Source organism: Camelus bactrianus, chromosome 2 (genome assembly GCF_048773025.1).
Source record: "Camelus bactrianus isolate YW-2024 breed Bactrian camel chromosome 2, ASM4877302v1, whole genome shotgun sequence".
In the NCBI taxonomy this organism is placed as follows: Eukaryota; Metazoa; Chordata; class Mammalia; order Artiodactyla; family Camelidae; genus Camelus; species Camelus bactrianus.
In genome coordinates, this window is record NC_133540.1 from 36,200,866 (window position 1) to 36,226,336 (window position 25,471).

Sequence of the window (25,471 nt, forward strand, 5' to 3'; positions counted from 1 at the left end):
TATATATAATGGAATATTGGCCATAAAAGAATGAATTTCTGTCATTTGCAGCAATGTGCATGGACCTAGAGAATATTATGCTCAGTGAAATAAGTCAGACAAAAAAAGACAAACACTGTATGCTATTACTTACACATGAAGCATAAAAAATAGTACAAACAGAACAAGACAAGACACAGATACAGAGAACTAACTAGTCTTACCAGTGGAGGCAGGGTTGGGGGGCAAGTTAGGGGTATGGGATTAAGAGACCCAAACTACTATGTATAAAATAGATAAGCAACAAGGATATATTGTACAGCACAGGGAATTACAGCTATTATTTTATAATAACTCTTAATGGAGGATAATCTGTAAAAATACTGAGTCACTATGCTATACACCTGAAACAAACATAATATTGTAAGTCAACTTCAATTAATAAATCTGTTCAGCTACAGTATATTTTCATAACATGCATTAGCTCTTACATGGCTGATAGGTAGGGCAATGATGTCAGTGTGATGAGGGAGTTATGTTGGGTCATGCAGTTTCTCCCTGGCAAGGAAAGCCGGAAGAGTAGAAACAGACTTAATAACAAAATCGGTGCCGGCATCCTCCCCTCTTCCTGGAGAGGTGCTTCCCCATCTTTGCCCAGGTCTGGGCTTGTGACAGGTTGCACTTCCTGTGTCCACCCTAAAGGCAGCCCCGCCGGCTCAGGGCTTCACTTCCGGCTGTATCAGGCTAGTGCTTATAATCCAGCATTTCCAGTGCAGTATTGCGGTGCATTTTTAGTATCTCCTTTGGGCAGCCTCCAGCCTTGATGAGGCCACCAGGAAGATCATTCTATGCAGCCAGGCCAAATCTACATCACAATGGGTTGAAGGTCAGGCCTGGAGCAGGGGTAGCTGAGGAAAAGAAAGTTATTGTTTTTGTTAGTGCTCTGGTTACAAAGCTGCTTAGATTTTGAGCGGTCTGATCTAGCTGCTTTTTTCCCATAGGTGCTATTATTTTGGAAAAATTATTTCCCAGAAAATAAGATTTTTCAGGAATACCTATATCTACTACTGTACACAAAAGTGGCAATTCTACTAAAACTGTAATTGTACGTAACCAGTATGTCTACTTTTCAGAAGCTATCTTTAAAAAGTATACCAGAGATTGACACAACATTGGAAACTGACTATACTTCAAGGAAATTTTAAAAATTGTTTTAAAAAGTACTCATACGTAGGCCTCCCTCACCACAGCCAACCATGTTCCATGTCCTCCTGCAGGGGGTGCTCTGCTGCATCCTGAGGCTGCCACCTGCTCCCATCATAGGGAGGAAGAAATCTTTCAAAATGGCTCTGGCACTTGCGAAGCTGGCTTTGCTGGGAATGACCCCACCCCTCTGGCCCTGGGCTATATTAAAAGAGAAAAACACTCATGTGTATATACAGGAGACATGTATACAAAGATGGTCACTGCAGCATTGTTTGAAAGAGTATAAAGGTGGGGCGAGAGGCCCTAAAGGTCCAGCTCCCACTGAGAAAGTGCTTTAATAAAATACAATATATCTATATTATGGAATATTATGCAACAATTTTAAAAAATGCAGCCATAACATAGGTAGACCTAGAAGGATCTCTGAGATGCACTGTAGAGTACAACGAAACATAAAACAAAATCAAAGCACACATGCAGAGTATTATGTATTTTCTACAATTACATATGTACATATGTGTAAGTGTGCAGGTATACGTGTGTGTATAACACGTGTGTGTGCCTAGGTGCACATGTATACACACATACACGGATGTACACACAAATACATGGGAGACAAAAGATCTGGCTTATCTCTAAGGAGAAAAAGAATCCAAATTTGAAGATGGGGAGTTGTTCAGGAATGCTTTTGTTTGTTTATAATTAATTGTTTTTAGCAAGGAGATAATATTCATTTGTATATGTTTAATAAAAATCCAGTGTAAAAAAGGAAGAGAAGAAACATAATACAATGGTTAAAAGCTGAAAGTCATGGGCCAGACTGTGAGTCTGAGGCCCAGGTTTGTCCCTTTCTGCCCATGTGAACTTGAGCTATTTTTCTTGTCTGTGCCTCCACATCCTCCATGAAAAAGTAGGAAACATTATTGTGCCTACCTCCTGGGGTTATTATGAGGGCTTAATTATTTTAAAATCACTTAGGAAATACCTGGTGCGCAGTAAGCCTGTTTGTTAGTTATTTTCAAACTGTTTAAAATGATAGATTTTGAAATACTTCTGAGTCATAAAGAGAAAATTACATCTCAGAAAATATTTCCTCTTGGGGGAGGGACAGGCCATCACAACACAGCACACAGCAAGACTGTCCAAAAATCCTCCCATGTTTGACTTGTTTCTTTATTTCCTCCCAAACCTCTCCTCCTTCCTGGATTTTTCTTCCTGTGGCTTCTCTTGCGGAGAGGAATCTGGCCTCTACCTGGATTCCTCTGGTTTGTTACCTCCACTCAGTATTCCCCAGGCCTGGTGGCCAAGGAACAAGCAAAAAATCTTCAGTGGGACAGAGGGGAGGAGGGGGGAATATTGCAAATGCACTTAGATTTCTTGGTTCACTTTGACACACTGATAATCTCATGGTCTCTTCAACAGTGGATGGCCAAAGTTGCTAGAGCTATTCATGGAGCTTCTGCAAATGCCCAAGGCAGCTACAGAAGTAAGCTTCTCCCAAGTCCTACCAAGCTGCCATTCTTCTTTGCACACACTATCATGATGTGTCACACTTTTACATGACTATCCTTATCAGTTCATTTAAAATTTGTTTATCTATTTTCACTTTGGAAACAGAAAGTGTTGTCTTTAGAAAAAAGCAGATACCAGTCTATGTGCCAAACCTGGGGACAGGCTTTCTCTTTATTAGCTGGCCTTAAACAGGCCCTTTTCGTACTTCAAAACAGATTGCCATGGTGATTTCTATGAAGACCTAACCCTAGTCAGATGGGGCACACTGCACACTGCATTTTGAACCATTCAGGTTGTTTAGGAGATGCTCAATCTAGTATCCCCAAAGAAGATCCACGGAAACCATTCAAATGATGTTGTCATTTTGTTTCCAAGATCATTGTCTCCACCTGAAGATTCTTTCATGCACTTGGGCCAAACCTATGTCCTAGTAGGCTGGGGGTCAGACCTACTGAGAAGAAGTGGGCTGAGGAAAAGAAAGAGATAGCAACATTAGGTAGAAACGGGGACGAGCATTCCTGACCAAGGGTCTCTAGTGGCCGATTGGCTCTGGGGATGGCCAAGTGAAGGACTTCACTCTTTAGATTGTCAAAGTGGCAGGGGACCTTGGCTGATTCTGGAAGAGATCTCTGTATTTACGGCCATCATAGCTGACAGCGTCTTCAAAATTAAAGAGTCTTAGGAAGAGTAGCAATTCATAAGGAGAAGTATGAATGAATTTCTTTATGTTCTACTAAAAAAAAAAAACTGCCCTTACAGTGACTGTCTTCCCTTACGAGTCTTCATTGGTTTGATAATAAAAGGTCACTTTTAAAAATCTAAGAACCAGTATTGAAAATGAGCTTAAACACAAACCCAATTCGTCACTTTATTGGAACCAATAAATACTTCACGAATTTGTCATTACGAGAGTGAGAGTTTCATCTTTTCAAACGAGTCTTTTTGCCGTGTTCACAAATTTTGAGTTAAAGGATACTCTAAGGACTATAAAACAGAGATGTCTTTATTTATTGAATGGTCCCTACCATTGGGCTTCAAAGTCTTAGAGCACAAATAAAGAGTGCCCCCAAACAGAATTCTGACTTAATGAGGTTTTATTTTTTTCCCATCGGGTGTGTTTCATGTCACAGACACTCCCCTTGTCACGATGCTGGTGACCTTGGACTCGGGCATGACTGCGCACTCCATGACACTCAATACTGCAGCCTTGATTGCTCTTCGGAGACATCACAGGGACATGGTACCCTCCCCTTCCCACTCACCCCACCCTGACCCCAAAGAGGAACCGAAAGAGGACCACATACCCTGGTGGAGTGGGGACAGACCAGAGAGCTTCGCCCTAAGTACCCACGTACACATACTTGTGTGTGATGTACAGGGACTGGCCTCAAATCAGGGTTCTAAAGACAAATGTCTGCTCCTTCTCTTGGATACTCAAGACCAAGCAGTAAATATACTTTGCAAATAGGCATACCTGCCACTTCCCCGAATCACAGTAATACCTGACATTTACTATGCTTTTCCTAGATGCCAAGCACTGTTCAAAGTATGCTCTGTGTGTCTCAAGAGAGGTGAAGAGCGGACACAGCTGATCAGTGGTCCAGTTGGAATGTGAACACAGGCAGCATTGCTTTAGAACTAGATGTTTTTAGTCTTTACACCATTCCCCCTCCCTTAACTTCTCTTTACCGCAACGTCTTCTAAATAATAATACCTTATTATAAGTGTGTTGCGAGGATCAAAATAAACGAATAAGAAAAGCACTTGACACAGTGCCTAGTACGGGGAGAAAGCTCAATGGGTGTGAGTTGCTAGGAATAGTAGTGAATTTGCCCAAAGTCACAAACGTAAGTGGCCCAACCAGGATTCCAAACAGGGAGCATGTTTCCAGAGTCCACCCTTAACACGACTGGTCCTGCTGCTCCGAGTCAGTGACATCAGAGGTAAGATGCCAGCACTGGGGCAGGCACAGAACAGTCAGTGTCAGTCACATATCTTCCTCCTTCTTGCTGAGAGATGAACCAAGGCACAGAAACGCTCTTATTTATAAAGTAATGACCAACTTTGAAAAGAGAAGCCAGTTCAGATTCCACATCACACTTCCTTTCTCACGCTTACATACAAGACAAAAAGTACAGTACATGAAACAGAAGGCATACGTTCAAAAAATGGATCGTATACTTGGCTTCCTCTTTTACTTCCCTTTTTTATCCTCTTGCTTCATTGTATTGAAACTACCAGGAAGGAATGGATCCCTAGTTCCTCATGATGTATCATCTGCCTCGTGTCAAGAGGAATGCTTAGATTAGTCACAAGCTCACAGTTAGCCACATGAGGCGCACAGCACATTTCATTTTGCTCTGACAGCGTCTGCTGTAGGTATGAACACTCACATTTCAATTTTGAAGGAAGCTAGCAATCACCTGATACGTCTTTAGCAATATAATAGTGCAATTCTAGATTTTTCTCCTTAAGAAATCTTGTACTTTACATACTATGGAAGACAGATCTTCTGACTTTGTCCTCTGATATTCTCCCTGAGATGGAGGCATCTTTAAAATCTTGAGGAGATCACTCTGGGCTTCCTGGCTTATCTAGATTGCAAATCAAACCTTAAACTCTGACAGCAGAGTTTCTGCTGTAAGTTAAGCTACAGCAGAAGGAGAACTCGGACCTCTCCTGCAAGTGAAGCCATGTGTCTCAGTGAGAAGGCGTCCCCAGGCTGAACCCCCACCGCCTCATCAGCACACACACCGCACCACATTGAAGCCGCTGTAACGGGAAGTGGAGCTGCACCGTGTCTGTGGTGGGAGGGCTGACCTAACCGGGAGAGGCAGAGAAGAGTCCAGAAGTGTCTGTCCTCCCTTGGTCCACCCCAGCCCATCACCAGGAAGAATAAAAGTTGCTGGCAGGCCTGGAAGGGTTGTGCTGACTAGGACAAGGAGAAGTCATATCGAAAGGATGTGGTGTGACCGACTCCAGGGCTGGAGTGTGGATCCAGCTACACCTCGGTGGTTTATCAGCCAGTCCCGGCTGAGAACATCCAGCTGTCTTTGGAGGGGCTTCCCTGAGAAGAGGAAGAGTTTTCAGATGATGAGCAGCCAAAGAGACAGAGGTTCACCCTGACTATCACGTATAGAACCCCCTTGTCACGGAGAGATATCAATTCCCATGAACCTACCATGTTGACAAAACCACAGCTGACACGAAAAACCTATTATAAGCAACAGATTAGGGAAGAATATAAAGCAGCATTGAAAGCCTCTGTTTTTAACTGTACAAAGACGTTCTAGAAGGCATCAGTTTTCAGAACATGTTCGATTCATCAGAACAGTGTGAAGCAGCTCTGCTCGTAGGTGGCCCTGCTGCCGGGTGCCCCTGGGCCCCCACTGCTTAGGAAACCTTGGGTCAGCACCAGCAGCTGCAGAGGGGAGGTCACCACAGAGTTTACATAGGAACCCTGCATCTCTTGGAGGGGGGAGTTCAGAGTCATTTGCATCATCCCCTGTTTCTCTTCCACGTTTGAGCAAGATCCTGGCGTAACCACTGACCTTTTCATATATTATCACAATTCTTTTCAGGGCCTAGTCTACACATACACAAGGGAGTGGAACACAAACAGATCTTCCCTCACCCGGACCTGCCCTTGTTCACTGTGAGAGAAAGAGGCCGTAATTGCAGTCCTGATCTTCAGTTAACTCTGCAGAGTAAAGAAGCATCAAAGAAACCTTTGGAACACAGATGCAAAGCCATGTTGCCTCTAAATAGCACTTAGCCATGGGAATAAAGGATATCTCTTTGTCCGTGTATGTTAATATGCACAGACTGATGTTTGGAAAGATGTTTACCAAAGAGGTAATTGTTATCACTAACTGGAGATATTTTGGGAAATTTTATTTTCTTGCTATACTTTTCTGTTATGTTCATCTTTTTATAATAAACATTTACTCTTTTTATAATCTAAAAAATAAAACTATTTTATTCTTGGAAAAAGAAGTATTACTGTGTCTGCTGAAAGCCCTAAAATGTAATAAAAGTGCAAAGCCATGTTACTATGTTCCACCCCAAATAACAGTGAAAGATACTTTCATGCAAAATATTAGATAGGGTTGTGGAGAAACAGGTGTTGCAGAAAAGATTAGATACAGCTTTCTGGGGAGTGATTTGCCAATGTGTGTGAAGAGCATTACAAATGTGCATTCTAGATGGCCCAGAAATTCTACTTTTAGGAGTCTACACTAAGAAAATACTTAGAAAAATATGCAAAGATACATAGGCAAACGTCCATCACAGACACCTATATAATATTTTAAAGATGCAAAAAATTATGGCAGACAAGTTAAATAAATGAAGATCTACCACATAATTAAATAACATACAGTCAAAAAAATTAATTCTATAAATGTTCATTGTAAAGAATCTGCGGATGTGTCTGCAGTATAGTTATGCAGCCAAAGCACATTACAAAAGTTTATGTGTCGTGTGAACTCATGTCTGTTTGGAAAGAAAATCACACACTCTGGATTTAGACTTTTTTTCTTTTTGTTTATCTGTATTTTCTAATTTTTCCATAATCCACATGATTTACTTCTGTGATTAAACATTAAACATCAGGAGGAATGTTAATTGGAGATGTTTAAATTTGTAGAATAGTTCATGTGACCCCCCTTACACACAAAAACACACACACATGCAGAACACACATACAGCTTACAATATAGATGGTTACTTGCTCCACGACCTGGTAAAGCCAGTGTATGTTCTGGCACTAGCTTCAGGGGGTCTCACTGCAGCTGTAAGGATAGTTACATAGAGTTAATTTGATCCAGTGAAATCTCTCATGCAACACTGTTCCAACTAACCACCAACCAACTATCTTTATTTAGAATTCTGTGATTTTCTATTGGCACATCTGAGATAGATTTTCTCATTTCTTTCGAAAGGTTTTTAAATTTAGATTTTGTGTTAAAACCCAAGGCCACAGTTTGTAGAGAAAGATACATTCAGTAGGTACTTATTTTTGTTTTCAATATGTGCCTTTCAGTGTTCTTTAGGTGAGTGAGGGATGGCTCTGTGCAAGGGAAGAAAGGGGAAATTTTTTTTTTTTTTTAAGTTTCATTCAGGGACAGAATGTCTCAGCTTCCAATCTGATTGACTGAGTCATTCCCATTAAAAGCAAACTGTAATTTTCATTGGAATAGAAAATCAGTGTGATTTAACACATCTCTTTTTATGGAAGATTGCTTTTCACAGCCTATAAGAGGATTGCAAGTGACAAAAAAAAAAAAAAAGGCAAAATTTCTCACCAGTACAATTTTATGATGAAAATGCCTATTTATGTCTGTATTTTATAGAAGAAATAAAGGTTATCATGGAAGGGCGGTACATTCTGTAAAAGAAACGTCAGCGATAAATGCCTAAACAGAGTGATGAGAGCCTTGGGACAGCTACAGAGCGAGTCATTTTTTGCCTTTTTCTCAATTCTGATCAAGGTGGTTCAACGGCCACCTCTCATGCTTACCCTTTGGGTATTAAGTGATCAGAGCTCTGATATTTCTCCTTTGGTGCAGTGAATAAGTGCATTTTCTCACTTAATGTTTTATATTTAAAGTTTTTCAAAGATGTTTGACTTCCAGATCATATATGTTTTATATCTGTAATCTTGTTTGGAAGCTCTGAGAGGCTGGAATTCAAAAGGTAAGGGATTTAACTATAATTGATAAATTAGAAGATTTCGGTAGTAAGTTGTCCTTTCGTGTTAGTACTGGTGCCTACATATTCCTTCTTTTAAATCATTTATTAAATGTATCTTAAAAATGTTGAAGATCTGAGATTCAAGATAGAATACAGTATTCCTCTAGTGAGAATGTTGTCGGTATAAAAGAAAGACAGCTGAGTTATCTTATTCTGAAAAGAAAATTGCAATTTTTTTCCCCTTAAGTCATTAAAAAAATTTTTAAATTAATTTTAGTTAAACTGAAAATGCCCCACAGTTCATCCATTTCTCCTATCAGCTACCCTCCACATTTTGCTTATCTGTACTAATAATTTGCTCTCTGGATCTATGAACTTGGGTTTAGTTAGTTTGTTTTTTAGATTTCACATATAAGAGAAATCATACAATATTTGTCTTTCTCTATCTGACTTATCTCATTTAGCATAACGTCCTCAAGTTCCATTCATGGTGGTGCAAATGGCAAGGTTTTATTTTTTTTTTCAAGGTTTCATTTTTTAATATATGCTTCTATATATATACACCACAATTCTTTATCCATTCATTCGTTAATGAACTCTTAGGTTGCTTCCATATCTTGACTATTATAAGTAATGCTACAGTGAATGTGGGGTTTCATACAACTTTTCAAGTTAGTGTTTTTGTTTCCTTTGGATAAATACCTGGAGGAAGTACAATTCTTGGGTCATATGGTAGTTCTAATTTTAACTTTTTGAGAAACTTCCATACTGTCTTCTATAGTATACATTCCCAGCAAGAGTCCACAAGAGTTCCCTTTTCTCCACATCCTTGCTAACACTTGCTATTTCTTGTCTTTTTGGTAACAGTCATTCTAACAGGTGTGAGGTGATATCTCATTGTGGTTTTGACTTGCATTTCTCTGGTGATTAATGAAGTTGAACATCTTTTTATGTATCTGTTGGCCATCTGAATGTCTTTTTTGGAAAAATGTTTATTCAGATCTTCTGCCCACTTTTTAATTGGATTGTTTGGGGCTTTTTTTTTTTTTTTTTTTTTTTTTTTTTTGCTATTGAGCTGTATGTGGTTTTTATATATTTTGGATGTTAATATTTTATCAGATATATGATTTGCAAATATTTTCTCCCCATCAGTGGGTTGCCTTTTTATTTTATTGTTGGTTTCCTTTGCTGTGCAGAAGTTTTTTAGTTTGATGTAGTCCCACTTGTTAATTTTTGCTTTTGTTGCTTTTGTTTTTGGTGTCAGATTAAAAAAATCATCACTAAGATGTTTGTCAAGGTGTGTACTGTCTTGTTTTATTACATTTTCTTCTAGGAGTTTATGATCTTGGGTCTTACATTTAAGTCTTTAATCCATTTTGAATTAATTTTTGTGTATGGTGTAAGATAGTGGTCCAGTTTCATTCTTTTGAACATGGCTGTCCAGTTTTCTCAACACCATTTATTGAAGAGATTGTCTTTTACCCATTGTATACTCTTGGCTCCTGTGTCATAAATTAATTGACTTTATGTACATGGGTTTATTTCTGGGCTCTCTATTCTGTTCCATTGTTCTACCTGTCTATTTTTATGCTTAAGTTAAGGAAACAAAAGCTATAGGTAAGGAAAAGAAATTGGTTGATAGAGAAATGACACTAGGACGAATGTATTGTATATAGAGAAGCAGAGATTCAGAGAGAGTGAGGGAGACAGAGACAGAGACAGAGACACAGCTGGTCCCAGAACTTCCTGAGGGTCTCTGGTCCCAATTTAGCCTATGTAAGTCTTACGGTAACCTCTCTCTCTCTCCTTTTTTAAACAAGATCAAACTACTAGGTTTCTTAGCATTAAACAAAACAAGATATGTTATATTTACGTAATATAAAATTATAACCAAGAAGATATGGTCATTAAAAAACAAGTTGTCAAAAGTAAGTTGTCTCATAGACCTCTGTTGTGCAGGCTTGCCCTGACTCCTGTCACTTTATTTTTATTTTTTGGTCACCTTATTCTGATAACAGTTCTCTGATTTGCCTTTAGGGACTGACCCTCCCCCTATCACCACCTCCCCAGGGTAAGCATGTGCCTCTCAGTTCCAGGCAATCAGTGAATCCTAACACCCAGATCACAGTGACAGATACTGGCCATGAAACCATTATGTAAATATGAATTATTTTAATTATTGAGACAAATGTGACAATGTATGGAATAAGAAGAAAAAATTGCAATCAAGATTTGAGATCCTAAAAAAAAAAAGATTTGAGATCCTAATAGTCTCCTAAATAATAAAATCAACTTCCAAGTCAAGTCCCTTCCCTTTTCTGAGCTTCAGTTTCCTTGTGTAACAAATGAAAAGCTCAACCTAACTGTAGTTGGGGTGTCTCAAGGTCCTTTTCTTCCTAAAGCTTGCAACTTTTCTGAAGTTTTGACATTCAGGAGTCATGTGTTTCCTTGTTGGGCATGTACAGAGGCCCCAGTGCTAAGCCTCGGAATACGACAATGACGTCACAGTCTTGGCCTCGGGGAACTTGCTGTTGGGTGACTGTGAAGCAGGCAAAGTGTCTACACACCCTTCTTTGTGATCTAATCTCTCTACCTCGTCACTCTTCCCCAACCATTAAAACGTGCCCTCTTCAATAACAGTTAATCAGAAAATAAATCTCTACTAACACCTTCCTTCATTTTTCTCCCCTTGAGAGGTAGCTGTTTTCTTTCCTTCTGTCATTCCAGGAACACAAGATTGGACAGAGGTCGTCTGGTCACTTCCTCTAACATGAAGAGAAATAAGGCTTTATTCAGTTTTGATCTCCAGAGCATCTCAGAATTCAGCAGGTGGGCTGATCCACTGAATGGAGGCAAGGTAGAACTGTTAGATATTGGAGCTACTTTGAAGGATCCTTTCCCTCAAATCACACTATAGATACACAGGTGGTCCTGGCTGCAGACCTGTTCAGCCACTTAAAGCTGAAAGAACCAAACTGTGGCTTCTGTATCATCCATTAGCTCCATTACTTGCAGAGTAGATGGTTGTGGTGACTCATTGATCTGGTTTTTCCAGTTGGGTTAGCAACTTAGATCTACCAAGGAGGTCTCTATATAGGTATCAAAGCTACTGCAAAGAAATGGATCTTTGAAACAATATTACTCTTCCCTATCCCAGCTGGCCACCCTCTCTTTCTGCCTCACTGGGTACCAGAAATCCCAAATACTCTCCTAGAACTATTGGCCTTCCAGGTTGCACAGGGAAGATTTGGGCATTAAAAAAAAAAAAAAAAAAGGTTCTTGTTAACATGTTACCTTCAGCTAGAAGGCAAGGGAAGAAGTTGTCTACTTTAGCATTTTATTAATCTGCTGGGTGAATTTTCTCTGCTGAAACTAGAACTGAATTTCTACTGGCCCGACCACTCCTGAGGCTAGGGAGCAATGGAATGGCTAGTTGGATTAGCAGTCTGCAGCCTTCATGCCCTTATTTCCGGGAGAGTTTGCCATGAAGAAGTGGACAGTGCAGTTGGGAAGTTGGGGTGGGGACTGTGGGCAGAAATAAAGTTCCTAAGACTCCATAGTATTTCCAAGGGTGGCAAGACCCTGACGACAAAGTAGAGGGCTTATTGTGAGAGGAGTGAGGATAGGGAGGGAAATACACCCCTGTGAAGGTGGAAAAGCGGGAAAGGTAGAAACATGTAGGAATGAGGGTCAGAGTTGGCAAAGACAAATTTACTGCCCTCAAAATTTTGCTTCAATCAAATATGCTCACTAAGTAGTAAACCCACTGATTGCTCCAAGGTGGGCCATCAGAACCCTACTGAAGTTGAATTTTTCCATGTGGAAGAGGGGAGTAGGAGATCTCAGGGGATACAAAGACTGTGATGTCATTTACTCTTATCTTATCTAGGCATCTGCTGAATGCTTTAAGTGCTTTGAGACAATCCTTGGGCTTAAAACCAATGAGAATGATTTGAAAGTTAAAACTACTCATCTATTTTACTGAAGAACTAGTTGGATTAATTAGGTTCTCTTTGTGTTATTTCTAGTTCAGGCACATTTGATTGTTCTTTATCTTTTCTTTTTCAAACAAAGCCACACGTTAGTAAGGGAGCAGTTAATAGTAGGGGACCGGCAAGCTGCCATGAACTCCTTGTAGTTTCTCTGGTTCTTTGCAATGTCCTTTTACTATAGATTATTACAACTCAATACCATAGTGGAAGCCCAGATTTCCAGGAAAGAATGTGCCTAACTCCTTCAAAAAACCAGAAAATAGCTAAGGACTTAAATCTTTTTCTTGTTTCCTCTTGGTGTCCAAACTTATTCTCAAAGCAAATTTTTGTAAGTTTGTTTTGGTTTTTATTATTTATTTCACATTTTAATCTTCACAAAGGCAGAAATTTTTGTATGTTTTGTTCACTTGTTATCCCCAGGGTCTAGAGTCTAGTAGGCATTCAATAATTCCATGCTGAATGAATGCGTGAATGAACATATGAATTATATAAGCAAACACCATTTTGGCAATAACAGACAAAAAGTGCTACACTAAGGTCCCACTTTAGGGCCAAGGCACAGATGTTAAGTCACAGCTTTGAGCAGTATGATAAGGACACTCCAGGAGATAGTATGAAGTCACTTAGTGGAGTTTTAAAAAATGCATATTCTATAAAATAAAAGAATATCTATGGAAGCAGTTCAAAATATTAAAATTATATAAATACAAAATTAATACAATTTTACATATGTACAATTTGCAATCTTATTGTTTATTTTTTAAATTTGCAATAGATTTTGTGACTGAGGCCACTATGTGGTGCCAAATGAAATTTTTGAGTCTATGTTAAAAATGTGGAATTTCCACAAATGCCCGGAGATTCAAAATGTTTCCTAAAGAGGCAGAAGGTCAATGTGGTAAGGTAAAGGGAGACTTCCGTTCCTTGAGAGCCCACTGGATAGGAAACCAACAGGTGTAAAGGCAGCCTCTCTAAAACGGCTAGGATGCGACTCACTCAGCTATTGAAAGGAATTCAGCCCTCCAAGTGAGAACTACAAAAGTGAAAAATGTGAAGTCCACACATGAAAGTCTCATTTGAATGATTTGCTCATTGGGGAAGGGATAAGTCCCTAGGATTGTCCAACTTTCACGACAAAGCAGAGCTTGGTAAATTCCCATTATCTGGGAAGAGGAGCCTTTTTCTTTTTTATCAGCTATCTTCAGATCTCCGGGGTGTAAAAAGAAGTGGGGAAAAAAAAGGTCATCAGATAGGTAGAAGGGCTGCGATCACCACAAAAAGGCTCGAAATACCGGGGAAAGTGAAACTGTCTTGGGATAAAGCAGGCCCAGTTTTGTGTCTCTGATTTCCATGATTCTTTTTAAAAATTTAAATCCATCCATTAAGTGTGGATAAATCCTTGAATTCTGCCATGTCCAGGCCTCGAAGCGCCAAAGGCCTCGTATAGGGACCAGCTGTGGTGTGAATTAGTTGCTCTAAGCTTTTGGGCTGCTTCCAACTTCGCTATTGCTCGTGCCCTACAGGTCAAGGAAAGAAGTGATGTAATGCATTTAGCTGGGCCACTTTAATTACAATGGAATGGAGAAGGGGAGGGGTTACAGGCGGTGACAAGTTTAGCGCATGACTTGCCCTAGAGATGCAGGAAACAAAAACATCGACAACCATTGGCTGCGTCCACTTCCGACCCCGGTCTCTAGCTCTAAGTCTGGAAGCCTGAAACACACTTCTTGGGAAAAGGGGTGGCGCCAGCCTACAGAGCGTCAACCATAAACACACACACAGCGCGCGCGCGCACACACCCCACGGAGGCTGGCAGCGTCCTCCCTGCTGGGATGGGCGTGGGGCCGAGTGCTTGCTACATGGTCCCCAGAAGGTACCCCCAAAGCCAGTCGCCGCGGCCCTGCTCGGCGCGCAGGGCCCACGGAGGGCTCGCGTCCGCGGAAGCTGGTGTCACCCCGGCTCGCTCCTTATGAGCCGTGCTGTCGTCATTCATTCGCAGTGTCCGGAGCGTCCTTCCAGCGGGGAGCTGGGCTTCACCGGGGGTGCGAGTGGCCCCGACGCGGAGTGTTAACGCGCGGTGACCTCGAGGGCTCTGAGCCGCTAGAGGCCGAGGCGGCCCTGACCCCGGGTGGGCGCTGCGGGACCAGCTGCGCCTCGGCCCAGCTCCGCCCGACCCGAGGGGCCGAATCAGCTCGCGTCGACCGCAGCCAGTCCTGCCGTCCGCCGAGCCGGATCCCGAGACTGAGCCACACCACTTCCTCCTCCTCCTCCCGCTCCCCTTCCTCCTTCTCCTCCTGCCGCGGTGCGCCCCAGCCAGGCTGCGGAGCGAAGGGCCTGGGTATCTGCGGCCGCGGGCTCGCGAGGGGCGGCGGCGCCGCGGAGAGGATGCTGCTCGCGGTGCCAGCCTCCTCGCGGTTCTCCCTAACCGGCCGCGGGGGCTTTGTCTCCGTCCGGGCGCCGCGGGCCACCCCCTGGTGAAGTCGCTCTCAGCCGCCGCACCTCGCCGGCGGGCGGGCGGGCGCGCGTGTGCCCGGGAGTGCGCGCCTGTGCGCGCTGGTGTGCGCCGGACCCGACCCGCCGCCCCATTGTGCGTCCGCCGGCGGCGCCCGGGAACATGTGGGTGAACCCCGAAGAGGTGCTGCTGGCCAACGCGCTGTGGATCACCGAGAGGGCCAACCCTTACTTCATCCTGCAGCGGAGGAAGGGGCACGCGGGCGATGGAGGCGGCGGCGGCGGACTGGCGGGTAAGGACCCGCGGCCGGCCCCTGTGGGAGGGGGGCCCGGGGCGCTGCGGCGCCGCCCGCGGCCTTGGGCTGCGGGCACCCGAGGCGCCGCCCGGTCTCTCGGGGCTGGGCGACCCGCCCCACTTTGGTGCCAGGAAGGCATCAGGAGCCGTAATTTTCAGACTGTGAGAGAGATGCTTCTTTTCTGACCCTGTCAGGCGGTGGGGCCCTTCGTGTACCCACCTCCCCGCAATTGGGTGATGTTGATAATGGAGATGAGTGAGTCTGGGGTGGGGGCAGCGTCAATCTTTACGAATTGAATGCGGTACTAACCCTCTCCCCCCTTTAAAAAATATTGCTTTATATATGGGCAAGAGAGGTGAAGGACGGTTAATTTTTACTTCATTCGCTTTACTGGTTGTGGCAGGATCAGGTATAAAATGCTCTTTTGTTTCCAGGAAAGCAATTAGTAAGGAGCTGGTGTGGTCATTTCTTATATTAGTTATGACAGAAGAGAATGAATAAGGAAAACTGAATTTTGTTGTTGTTGCACCTAATTAGATATATAACAAAGCAGGTTATCTGGTTGTAAAAATAATCAGAAGTGTAACTGCATTTTAACTGTTTTAACTCAACTACTTCCTCAAAACCCCTCACAAGGTATTAATATCGTAACTATTACTGAAACATGCCGTATTATTCTGAATTATAAAACCAGACCTCTGTCCCAAGTGGTGCTGTATTAGAAAGATCTTCCTTTACTAACTAACTAGTTTGCGTGGTGGGAGATTACGGGTAATCTTGAACTCAAACCATGTTAGAGAAATTGGACCTTCCCCTCTTTCTGTTGGTTACAATGAACAGAACTGGGGTACTTTTTACAATGGAAAAGTTAACAGAAGAAACAGGAGAGATTTAACCAGAAAGAGATTGCAGAAAAGAGATGAACCTTGACCTCTTCAGAGTTCAGAATATATCACCCACCAGGAGCTCGCGTGCTGGGTAGATGGCTGCTTTCAAAATGCCCTGCTATGAACTAAAAATTCTTGATATATATGCATTTAATTGTGATTATAATTTATAAATTAGTTTTCTCAAAATTCAAATTCAAGCGTACGACATTGACTGGTTTGAAAGATCTTGCTGGTGCAATCAGATCGTCTATGAGTAATCTGATTTTTCTGCACTTTTTTTTTTATCATAAAAGAAAAGGAATCTGCAGAGCTCCAGCTCCAGATTGTGTTCCGGAAATTCTGATTAGTAGCTTAGAATCAGAATTTTCCAGTCCATTTTGTAGAAGCTGTCCACGTATATACATTAATAAGAAATTTGCATATCTAATGTTGGTATCAGCCCAGATTGTCTTTTAAGTCTAAAACAACAGTATAGAATAGATAGTTTATTGTGTTAACAAAGAATACTTCCTTCCTGGAGTTAACCCTCCCATACCACAAATTACAAGTATTTATTTTCTGGAGTCATTTGCAATGGGTTATAAGAAATAAGAGATACAGAGCCTTCTTTTTCTAGTCAAGCTTCTTGTGGTGCTCCTACTGACTCTCCAAGCTGTAATTAATTGCAGTCTACTTGGAATCTCATCACTGAGACTTATTTCAGATAAACTTACCTACCCAGTTGAGAAATCACAGCTATTGCACTTATTGCTAGAATAATTGAAATCGTTGAAATGAGTACGAATATTCCTGCCAACAAAGGCTATTTTCAACCAACATGGGAAAAATGTTTGCTCTGATAGATTGGTGCCACATCGAATGTTATCAGGGACATTTTAGAAATCCTTGTACAATGTATAGAATACTCCAGTTCTAATGTGAGTTCATTCATGCCTTCATTAACTCACTATATCATTTAAAATACTGGTTGGCAACTTCCGAAGTGCTAGTGTCATGAAGCTCACAGCCTAGTGGGAGAAGACAGATGTTGATGGAAGTATCCTATAAATTAATATAAAATTACCACTCCACAGGGTCCCAGCAGAAGACAGAATCCAACTTAGTTCTAATGAAGATAGTTTAGTGACAAGACAGCTTTGGAAGATGGAGGCAGGGTTCCCAGAACCAGTGAGGGCACAGCAGTGGGGAGCTGTTGCCACCCTAGGTGGCAGGAATGATGTTGCTGGATGCCATGGGAACTGGAGCCAGGCAGGAAGAATCTGGACCTCCAGAGAAGCAGCCACCACTAGGAACACAGACCACAGCAAAAAGGAAATGGGGAGGACATGTCCCACTTCTCTCTCCTCCCTACTTCCCAGCTTCTGTCCTTGCTGGATGGGGTGTCCTGGTGATCTAGTCCTTAAGGATCAGCCTCCCAGCGATGGATCTGGGAGATGGGGGCAGACCAAGAAGGACCATCCCTAACATCAAAAGGAGAGGAACGCGATGTAGGTTACCTCATTCTGGGTGGGAGTGGGAGCAAGGAGAGCTTCCCTGTGAAAGTGACACCTGAGTTGAGAACTGTAGAGAGAAAAAAATTGGCCTGTGAGGCGAGAAGGGAAGAGCAAGTATCAGATATCAGTTGGAGATTTTCTAAATGATCTCAGATCTTTTATATAATGTGCATTATCTGGACCAATACACCATTGTCCACTCATCAAATGGATGACAGATGAGTGAAACCCACTCAGTGTGAACTGGCCAGGAGTGCTCAGTGGTCCCCAGTGCTTGCTAAGATGTTAGTGAGAAAGCTATAAATGTTAGTGCAAAAGTTATATTATTTTTAATGGGCCACAATGAGGACACTTGCTTTTTTAAAAAAAATTAAGCTATTCTTTTCCTGATTTCAGGCAATATACATAGGTGTTGACAAAATAAAGTCTTTTATTGTAGATGCATTTGATTTATTCATTAACCCTCTTTAATTGAGATTTCATATCATGTACAGAAAGGTGCATAAAATAGAGACGCAGAGCGCAGTGACTTATTACAAGTGACACCTTGCAGCCAACATCAGGATAAAAAATGGAACATTGCTAGTGCCCTGGAATCCCCCTTTGTGACCCTCTACTAGTCACTATTTTGCTCCCCCAAAGGTGAAAAAAAAAACCCAAAGCCAAACTATCCTGTAATTTTTGGTAAACACTTCCTTGCCTTTCTTTTTAGTTTTTCCAACAAGGAATATTTTGGTTTTGCCTGTCTTTTGAGCAAGGAGTGCATGGAATCATAGAGTATGTGTTTACACGTTATCTGGATTCTTTGCTTTGTTTGTGATATTCGTGAATGTTGTAGCTGTAGTTCATTTTTCTGTGCTGTGCAGAAAACTGTTATGAGTATACCACAATCATTTTTCCATATTTATCCACTGTACTGTTGGAGGACCTTTGGATGATCCGGTTGGGGTCATTGTGGATAGGGTGGCTGTGAGCATTCTTGTGTGTGTTTCTTGGTGCCTGTGGATATGCGTTTCTATTTGGTCTGTGCCCAGGAGAGGAACTGTCAGCTCATAGGTTACGTGTACCGTCAACTTTAGTAGATAATACCAAACTGTTTTCCAAAGTAGTTGTACCAACATACTCCCACCCACAGCATATGGGAATTTCCCTTGCTCCCTATCCTTGCCAGCATCGTCAGTCTTTGTAATTTTAGCCATTCTGGTGGTTTTGCAGTAATACTACACTGTGGAGTTAATTTGCTTTCTCTTGACTGATGAGGTTGTGCACCTTTTCATGCTTATTGGCCGTTTGTTTGAAATATTTTGTGACATGGTTCGAGTCTCTTGTCCACTTTTCAGCTAGGTTGTCTTTTTCTTACTGATCTATAGATTTTTAAAAATGTATTCTGGATATGAGCTCACTGTTGGTTGTATGTGTGGCATAATCTTCATTCTGTTGCTTGCCTATTCATTCTCTTAAGGATGAAAAGTGGATCTTAATTTTAATATCAATCTTTTGTAGACTCCATTTTTCTTTATGGTTAGTGTTTTTATTATGTTTAATAAGTGTTCCTACTCTGAGCTTATAAAGGTATTCTTTTATATTATCTTCTAGAAACTTCCCAGTTTTAACCCCTAAATTTATACTTAGAATACACTGGGAATTAATTTTTGCATATTGTGTGAGATAGGGGTAAAGTTTTAAATTAAAAAAAATATGGACATCCGGTTGCCCCAGCATGATTTATTGGTAAGTCCACTCTGTTCCCACTGCCCTGTGGGGCTACCTTGTCATAAATCAAGTGTCCCAGTATGTGTTGATCTGTTCGGGCTCTCTAACCCGTTCCTTTTGTCTGTGAGAATATCCTTGCACCAATGCCACACTGTGCTTTTATAATGAGGTTATTAGATCAAGTCCTCCTGTTCTTTACTAGACTCTTGGCTATTCTTTGTCTTTTACATTTACACAACATTTAAGAATCAGCTTATTAAGTTCCACCAGGAGCAACAGAGACTTAAGCTGTTGGGATTTTGACTGAGATCCCATTGAGTTTATAAATAAATTTGGGCAAAATTAATATCTTTATAATATCAAATCTTCTAGTTCATGAACGTGGCATATTCCTCTATTTATCTAGGTCTTTTAAATTTTTTTTTCAATGATGTTTCATAGATTACTCTGTAGAGGTCTTTCACATCTTTCATTAGATTTATTCCTAGGTATTTCAGGGTTTGTTTTTTTTTCACTCTGCTGTATAGTTTCTTTATAAAATTTTATTTTCTAAATATTTTTTTGCTTACCTATAGAAATAGTTTTTTTTTGACCTTGTATTCAAAACCTAGCTAATTTGTGAAATGAATTCTAGTAATTTATCTATAGATTCTTTTATATTTTTTACATACACAAGAATATCATCTGAGAAATTTGTTTTTTTGTAATCTTTATGCTTAAAAATTTTTTTCTTTGCCTTTTTGCACAAATTGTACAATGTCAAATAGATGTGCTGATTGAGCATGTCCTTGTCCCTTTATAGGTCTCAAAAGAAAGACTTTCAACACTTGTCATTTATTCATCAACTATAGTGATTTTTGTAGATAATTTTTTTTTTCACTTTAAGAATGTTCTTATTCCTAGTTTGCCAAAAACTTTTAGTTGTTTATGGATGCTGAATTTTTTCAAATACTTTTCTGTATCTATTGAGGTTATCATATGATTTTTCTCTTTTATTCCGTTAGTGTGGTGACATATTAACTGACATAAAATAATCCAACTTGGCTGTAATGTATTTTTATGTTTATTAATATCACTTGCTAATCTTTTATTTAGGGGTTTTGCGTCCTTATAAATTAGTAAGATTGGCCTGTTTTTCTTTCTCATAACATCCTTATCAAATTTTGGTATCAAGATTATATTGGCCTTAAAAAGTAAGTTGCGGAGTGCTCACTCTTTGTTCTGTTTTCTGGAGGAGTTTGTGTGATAGCAGTGTTATATCATCCTGACATGTTTGGCAAAATTCACTGGTGAGGCTGTCTGGCTTTGAAGTTTTCTTTGTGGGTTTGTTGAATGGTATGACAACTATTCAAATATTTAAAAATCTTCTTTTACTGTGAGTTTTGCAAGCTGTTTATTTTTAGGATTTATCCTTTTCATCTAGATTTTCAAATATATTGGCATAAATTTATTAATAATATTCTCATATTTGTAATGTACAGGGATGTGCAGTGATATCCCCTTTTTTATTCCTGACAATTGTTATTTGTGTCTCCCTTTTCTTAATTGGTCTTTCTAGAAATGTATCAATTTCTGTCTTTTTTAAAGAATCAACTTCTGGACCTGTTTACCTTTTCTGTTGCATATTTATTTGCTGTTTCATTAATTTTTACCTTTTATTATTTACTTCTTTGTGTTTTCTTTGGGTATACATGGTTGCTACTTTTCTAGCTTGTTAAAAGTGATGTTTAGTTAATTGATATTCAGCCTTATTTTCTAATATATGCATTTTAGATAAATTTCCCTCTAAGCATGACTTTACCTGCATTTCAAAGCTAAGTTTTGATATATAGTGTTTTGGTGATTATTTCACTCAAAATAGTTTCTATTTTCCATTATGATTTTTTTTATCTTGAGTTATTTAGATATATAGTTCTTAATTTACAAACATTTTGATACTTATTTTACTGCAGTCAGAAATGTATCTTGCAGTTGCTGGATAAATGCTTTGTTTGTGTTCATTTGGTGAAGTTTGATACTAGTATTTACATCTTCCATATATTAACTGATTCTTTAATCTTCTAATTTTGTTGATTACAGAGAAATGTGTGTTCAGTTCTCCACCGTAATTGTAATGTTGAGTTTTTCTTCTTGTAGTTCTTTCAATTTTTGTTTATATGTTTTGATTCTATATTATTAGTTATATAGACATCTATAATTATAATGTATTTTGGTGAATTGAATATTTTATCCTTATGAAATGTTTGCCTTTACCTCTAGAATTGCTTTTTGCTTCATCATTATAGTTAGAACAGATTTACTTGGCTAATGTTTGGTTCTCTTTTTCATACTTTTAAACCTTTCTGTATCTTTGTATTTTGATGTGTATTTTATAAATAGTAGATTTTTTTTTCTTAACCTGGTTTGAAAATCTTTGCCTTCTAATTGGATTATTTAATCAATGTACATTTGACTTGAGTTTAAATCTGCTGCCTTATTAAGTGCTTTCTGTGTCTTCATTATGCTTTCATTCTTGAAGGATATTTTTGTTTAAAATAGTTGGTAGTTATAATTTATTTTAAAAGAATGCTTAAGGTATTGTTCCATGGTCTTCTGATTTACTTTTTTTTCCCTAAGAAGTAAACTGTCACTCTGAATTATTGCTCTTTTGTAGGTAGATAATATTTATTGTCTTTTTCTCCAGCTGCTTTTAAGCTTTCTCCCTCTCTCTCCCTTTTTTTTTTTTTTTTTTTGAAGGTTTTTCTCTTTGACCTTAGTTTTCTGCAGTTTTAGTATATCCAGTTATTTGTGTTATTTTTAAAAATCCTGCTTGGGGTAGTAAGACTTGTTTAACTTGTCTTTCCTTGGTTTTGTAAACTTCTCATCTGCTGTTTGTTTAAATATTTCTTTTCCTTCATTCTCTTGATCTTTTTTGCTAGCATTCCAGTTACATGTATGTTATACCTTCTCATTGTCTTTTCTACGTCTGTTACCTTCTGATTTTCACTTGCTTCATTTTAGTGATTTTTTCTCTGATCTATATTTCAATTCACTATCTATTTGACTGTATTTAATCTGTTAAGCCTACCCATTCTTAATTATTTTTCAATTCTAAGATTTCCATTTGGTTCATTTTTATATTTTCAATATTTGATATTTTCAGTAATCTATCAGAACTCTCATTTTTAAAAATTCATTCCTGAGCATGGCAAGCATAGTTATTTTAAAATCTCTGTGAACTGCAGTATCTTGAGCTCATGTGGGTCTGTTCTGTTGTCTGTTATTTCTCCTAGTTTTCATTCATTCATTGTGTCACCATGTATGCCTGGTTACTTTTCATTATGTACTAGACGTTGTACTTCTGCTTTGCAGAAGTAATCTGAAATAGAAGGTGGTGTAAGAGAACTTTTTTCTGCCAGTTACAAACCAAAATCACTTTATTTTTAGGTACTGATGTATTTCAAAGCTAAGTCTAACCTGGGTGGTTTTGCCTACTTAAGATTCACACTTTTGATTAGGTTGTAGGTCTCTAAGATCTCAACCCAGAGGCAGAGGAGCATCATTACTTTCCTACCTCTATGCTGACACTGATGTCTATCCCTGTCTTTCCAGATTTTGATTCTGTTAAAAGCACATCCAGACTCTCAGCTACTGTACGTCCCCTTTGGGAAGAAGGAAATGCTTCCCCAGATAATAGTTGCCCCCCATGTAGGGGTCTTGTGTCTGAGCCGCATTCCCAAGTGATGTGTCTCTTTTTAACTCTTTGATAGTTTAAAGTATATTTTGTCCCATTTGTGTAGTTGTTCTCAGTAGCAGAGAGTGGTGCAGAGTACCCTGCCATTATAAGATGGTGCTATTGTTAGCCCATTTTACAGAAAAGGAGAGTAAGGCGTTAAAGAGATGAAGTGACTTGCCATGGGTCACACAGCTGATAAGGGGAGGCCTATTTGACTTTGTATTTACTTTTCTTTATAAGGACAATTATAATGACATAGGTTAACTTTATTTTCCTCACTCTCTCGCTTGAGAATCTAATAAAAACTATTGATTCTACCTCCGGAAAAATGAAGACACTGAAAATTTTTACATGCAGTTTTAGGAGCTTCATGGATGCCAGGTGAATCAGAATATAGATGCTTCAAGTTAAAGGATGTCACCAAGAGATCAAAACAGTTTCTCATTACCCAAAGTCCAAAGTGAGATGGCCTCTGTAAGCTGTCCTGTCAGGAATGTGTTTAAGTACCACTTGTGTTTGGAGTGCTGAGCTTTATAAAGATACACAGGAAGGAAAAGGCAAGTTTCTCTTGCTGAGCCATCATGAACCTAGTGATCAACCTGGATAAATAAATTTGGGAGAGCTACCGACACAGGCATGGGGATGGAACAAGTGCAGGCTAAGGCTGTATCTAGAAGTTTTGATCTGAGATTCAGCGTTGGGCTGTCCAGGAATTGGACTTTTTGCACCACATGGAGACCATCACAACTAGGGAAACATTCCATTTAATAACTGATAGGGAAAATCAGAATATGTCACCCCAAAATATGCCCCTTTGATACGGAAATTATTTTGAGCTAAAGGCAATTAAGAAGCAGTAAACATAGAGAAAGCCCCCCCCCCCCCCCCCGTTTATGACTAAAGGCAGGAGATAAATTGTCCTTTTACTGGGGATAGACTCTTATCAGCCCAGACACAGCAAACAAACCTGGTTAAACTAACTGACCTTCCTACTGAAGGAAGACAAAGACTAGTTAGCCCTAGCTGATTACACCCTTGCCCTAACCACTTTGTCTTGTCCATTGTTCAAAAATGTATTGTTACTTTGTCTAAAAGATATAAAAGCTTCCTGTTCTGGCCACTTCTCTGGATCTTCATTCTCTTGTGAAGACTCCCATGTACCTGTCCAAATTCAGTAACATCTGTATGCTCTTCTGCTAGTCTGTCTTTGTCAGTTTAATTTTCTGACCCAGCCAGGAACTCAGAGAGAATGGAGGAAAACTTTCTGTACACCGAAGAATTCCCAGTAATGAGAGAGAGAATAACAAAGCAATGGTCTGGAAACCCTCACTAGTTAACCCGGGCTTGTTTTTAGGGTACACGCTTTCCTCTTGCCAGTGTGTAGTATTAATGAAGTTGCAACTAGTTGCACTTAGCAGTTAATGTTTTTCTTTGTAGATTAATTCTATCTAAAGCCAGTAAAATGAGTGTTAGTTCCTCAGGGAGCCTAGTGTTGTAACTGGTGACTTGAGTGTGTTGGGGCGGGTGGTGGTCTGGAGCTGTGTATGGGGTTGGCTCCTGTACTTACATAATAACCAAGTGCTCTGGCAAGAAGCCTGATTAGACAAAAGCAGATGTTACTTGCTTGTTCCGTGAATTCCTCCCCACTCTGCTTGTTGTACCAATTTTGAGAGAATTTTGTCCACAGAACAATTTAGTCACCCATTCCAGTTTGTCTTGAGACTTTCCCTTATTCTACAAAGAAGCTGTCAGAATGAATGCGCATAATTTGTGTAGGATTTAAGGTGGCTTTTGACATCTTCCAGGTGTTTATAAACTGAGCTCTAAAAGTAGGGAGGAGAAAATGAACTCCGAGCTTCCTTTTGGAAATTCGAGGGGGTGAGGCTGACTTCCTGTTGCAGGGACACTGTGGACATTTTCTGCTTTGCCGTCATCGCGCACAGAGAGGACCCATTTGGTGAAGAGATCAGGTTGTACACTGTAGGATGACTCCCAGGCCTGCACACTAAAACAGGGGCGTGGCCACCTTTCCTTATATTTTTTGTAGTTGTTTTGTAGTTGTGTACAAATCAGGAATTTGTCATTTGGAACCGGGCAGCTTGTGATGCTAATGACTGTGGCCGGGACCACCTTGTGGCCTGGGTCTGGGTCTGAGTCTGGGTCTGGATCTGGGAGGCTGGAGCCCAGGCGTGTTCCTAGTACCTGAGTGCACCGAGGGCCGCAGGCAACAGGGGAGACTCCAGGGTCGCTCACTTCACTGCGTCTTTTGGTCTTTTGCATTCTCTACCCCTCACAGGGCTCTAGTCTTTTTCAGTCCTTCCCTTAGTAAGGACACCACCGGATTCAAAACTAGGTTAAAATCTCAGCCCCATCCGTTACCAAGAGATGTGATTTAGGAAGTGTCTCTTCCTTTATGAGCTTGATTTCCTTATATAAGGCTCAATAACCTTTCAGTGCCAGGTGTGAGGACTCCGTGAGGTAAGTCAGGTAAGACAGGAGACACAGGGAGCTGCCGTAGGTGATGGTCCAT

At 40.3% G+C, this 25,471-nt stretch overlaps 1 protein-coding gene across 1 annotated transcript in view; it reads left to right on the forward strand.

Annotated features, from left to right (window-relative positions):
* Nucleotides 1-14,987: 14,987 nt before the first annotated feature.
* Nucleotides 14,988-25,471, forward strand: part of TBC1D9 (TBC1 domain family member 9) — a 106,772-nt gene continuing 96,288 nt past the window's right edge. Inside the window, exon 1 of the mRNA XM_074378207.1 lies at nt 14,988-15,127. Within this exon, the coding sequence (XP_074234308.1) occupies nt 14,998-15,127 (130 nt within the window). The 5' untranslated portion in view covers nt 14,988-14,997. The remainder of the gene's footprint in view (nt 15,128-25,471) is intronic.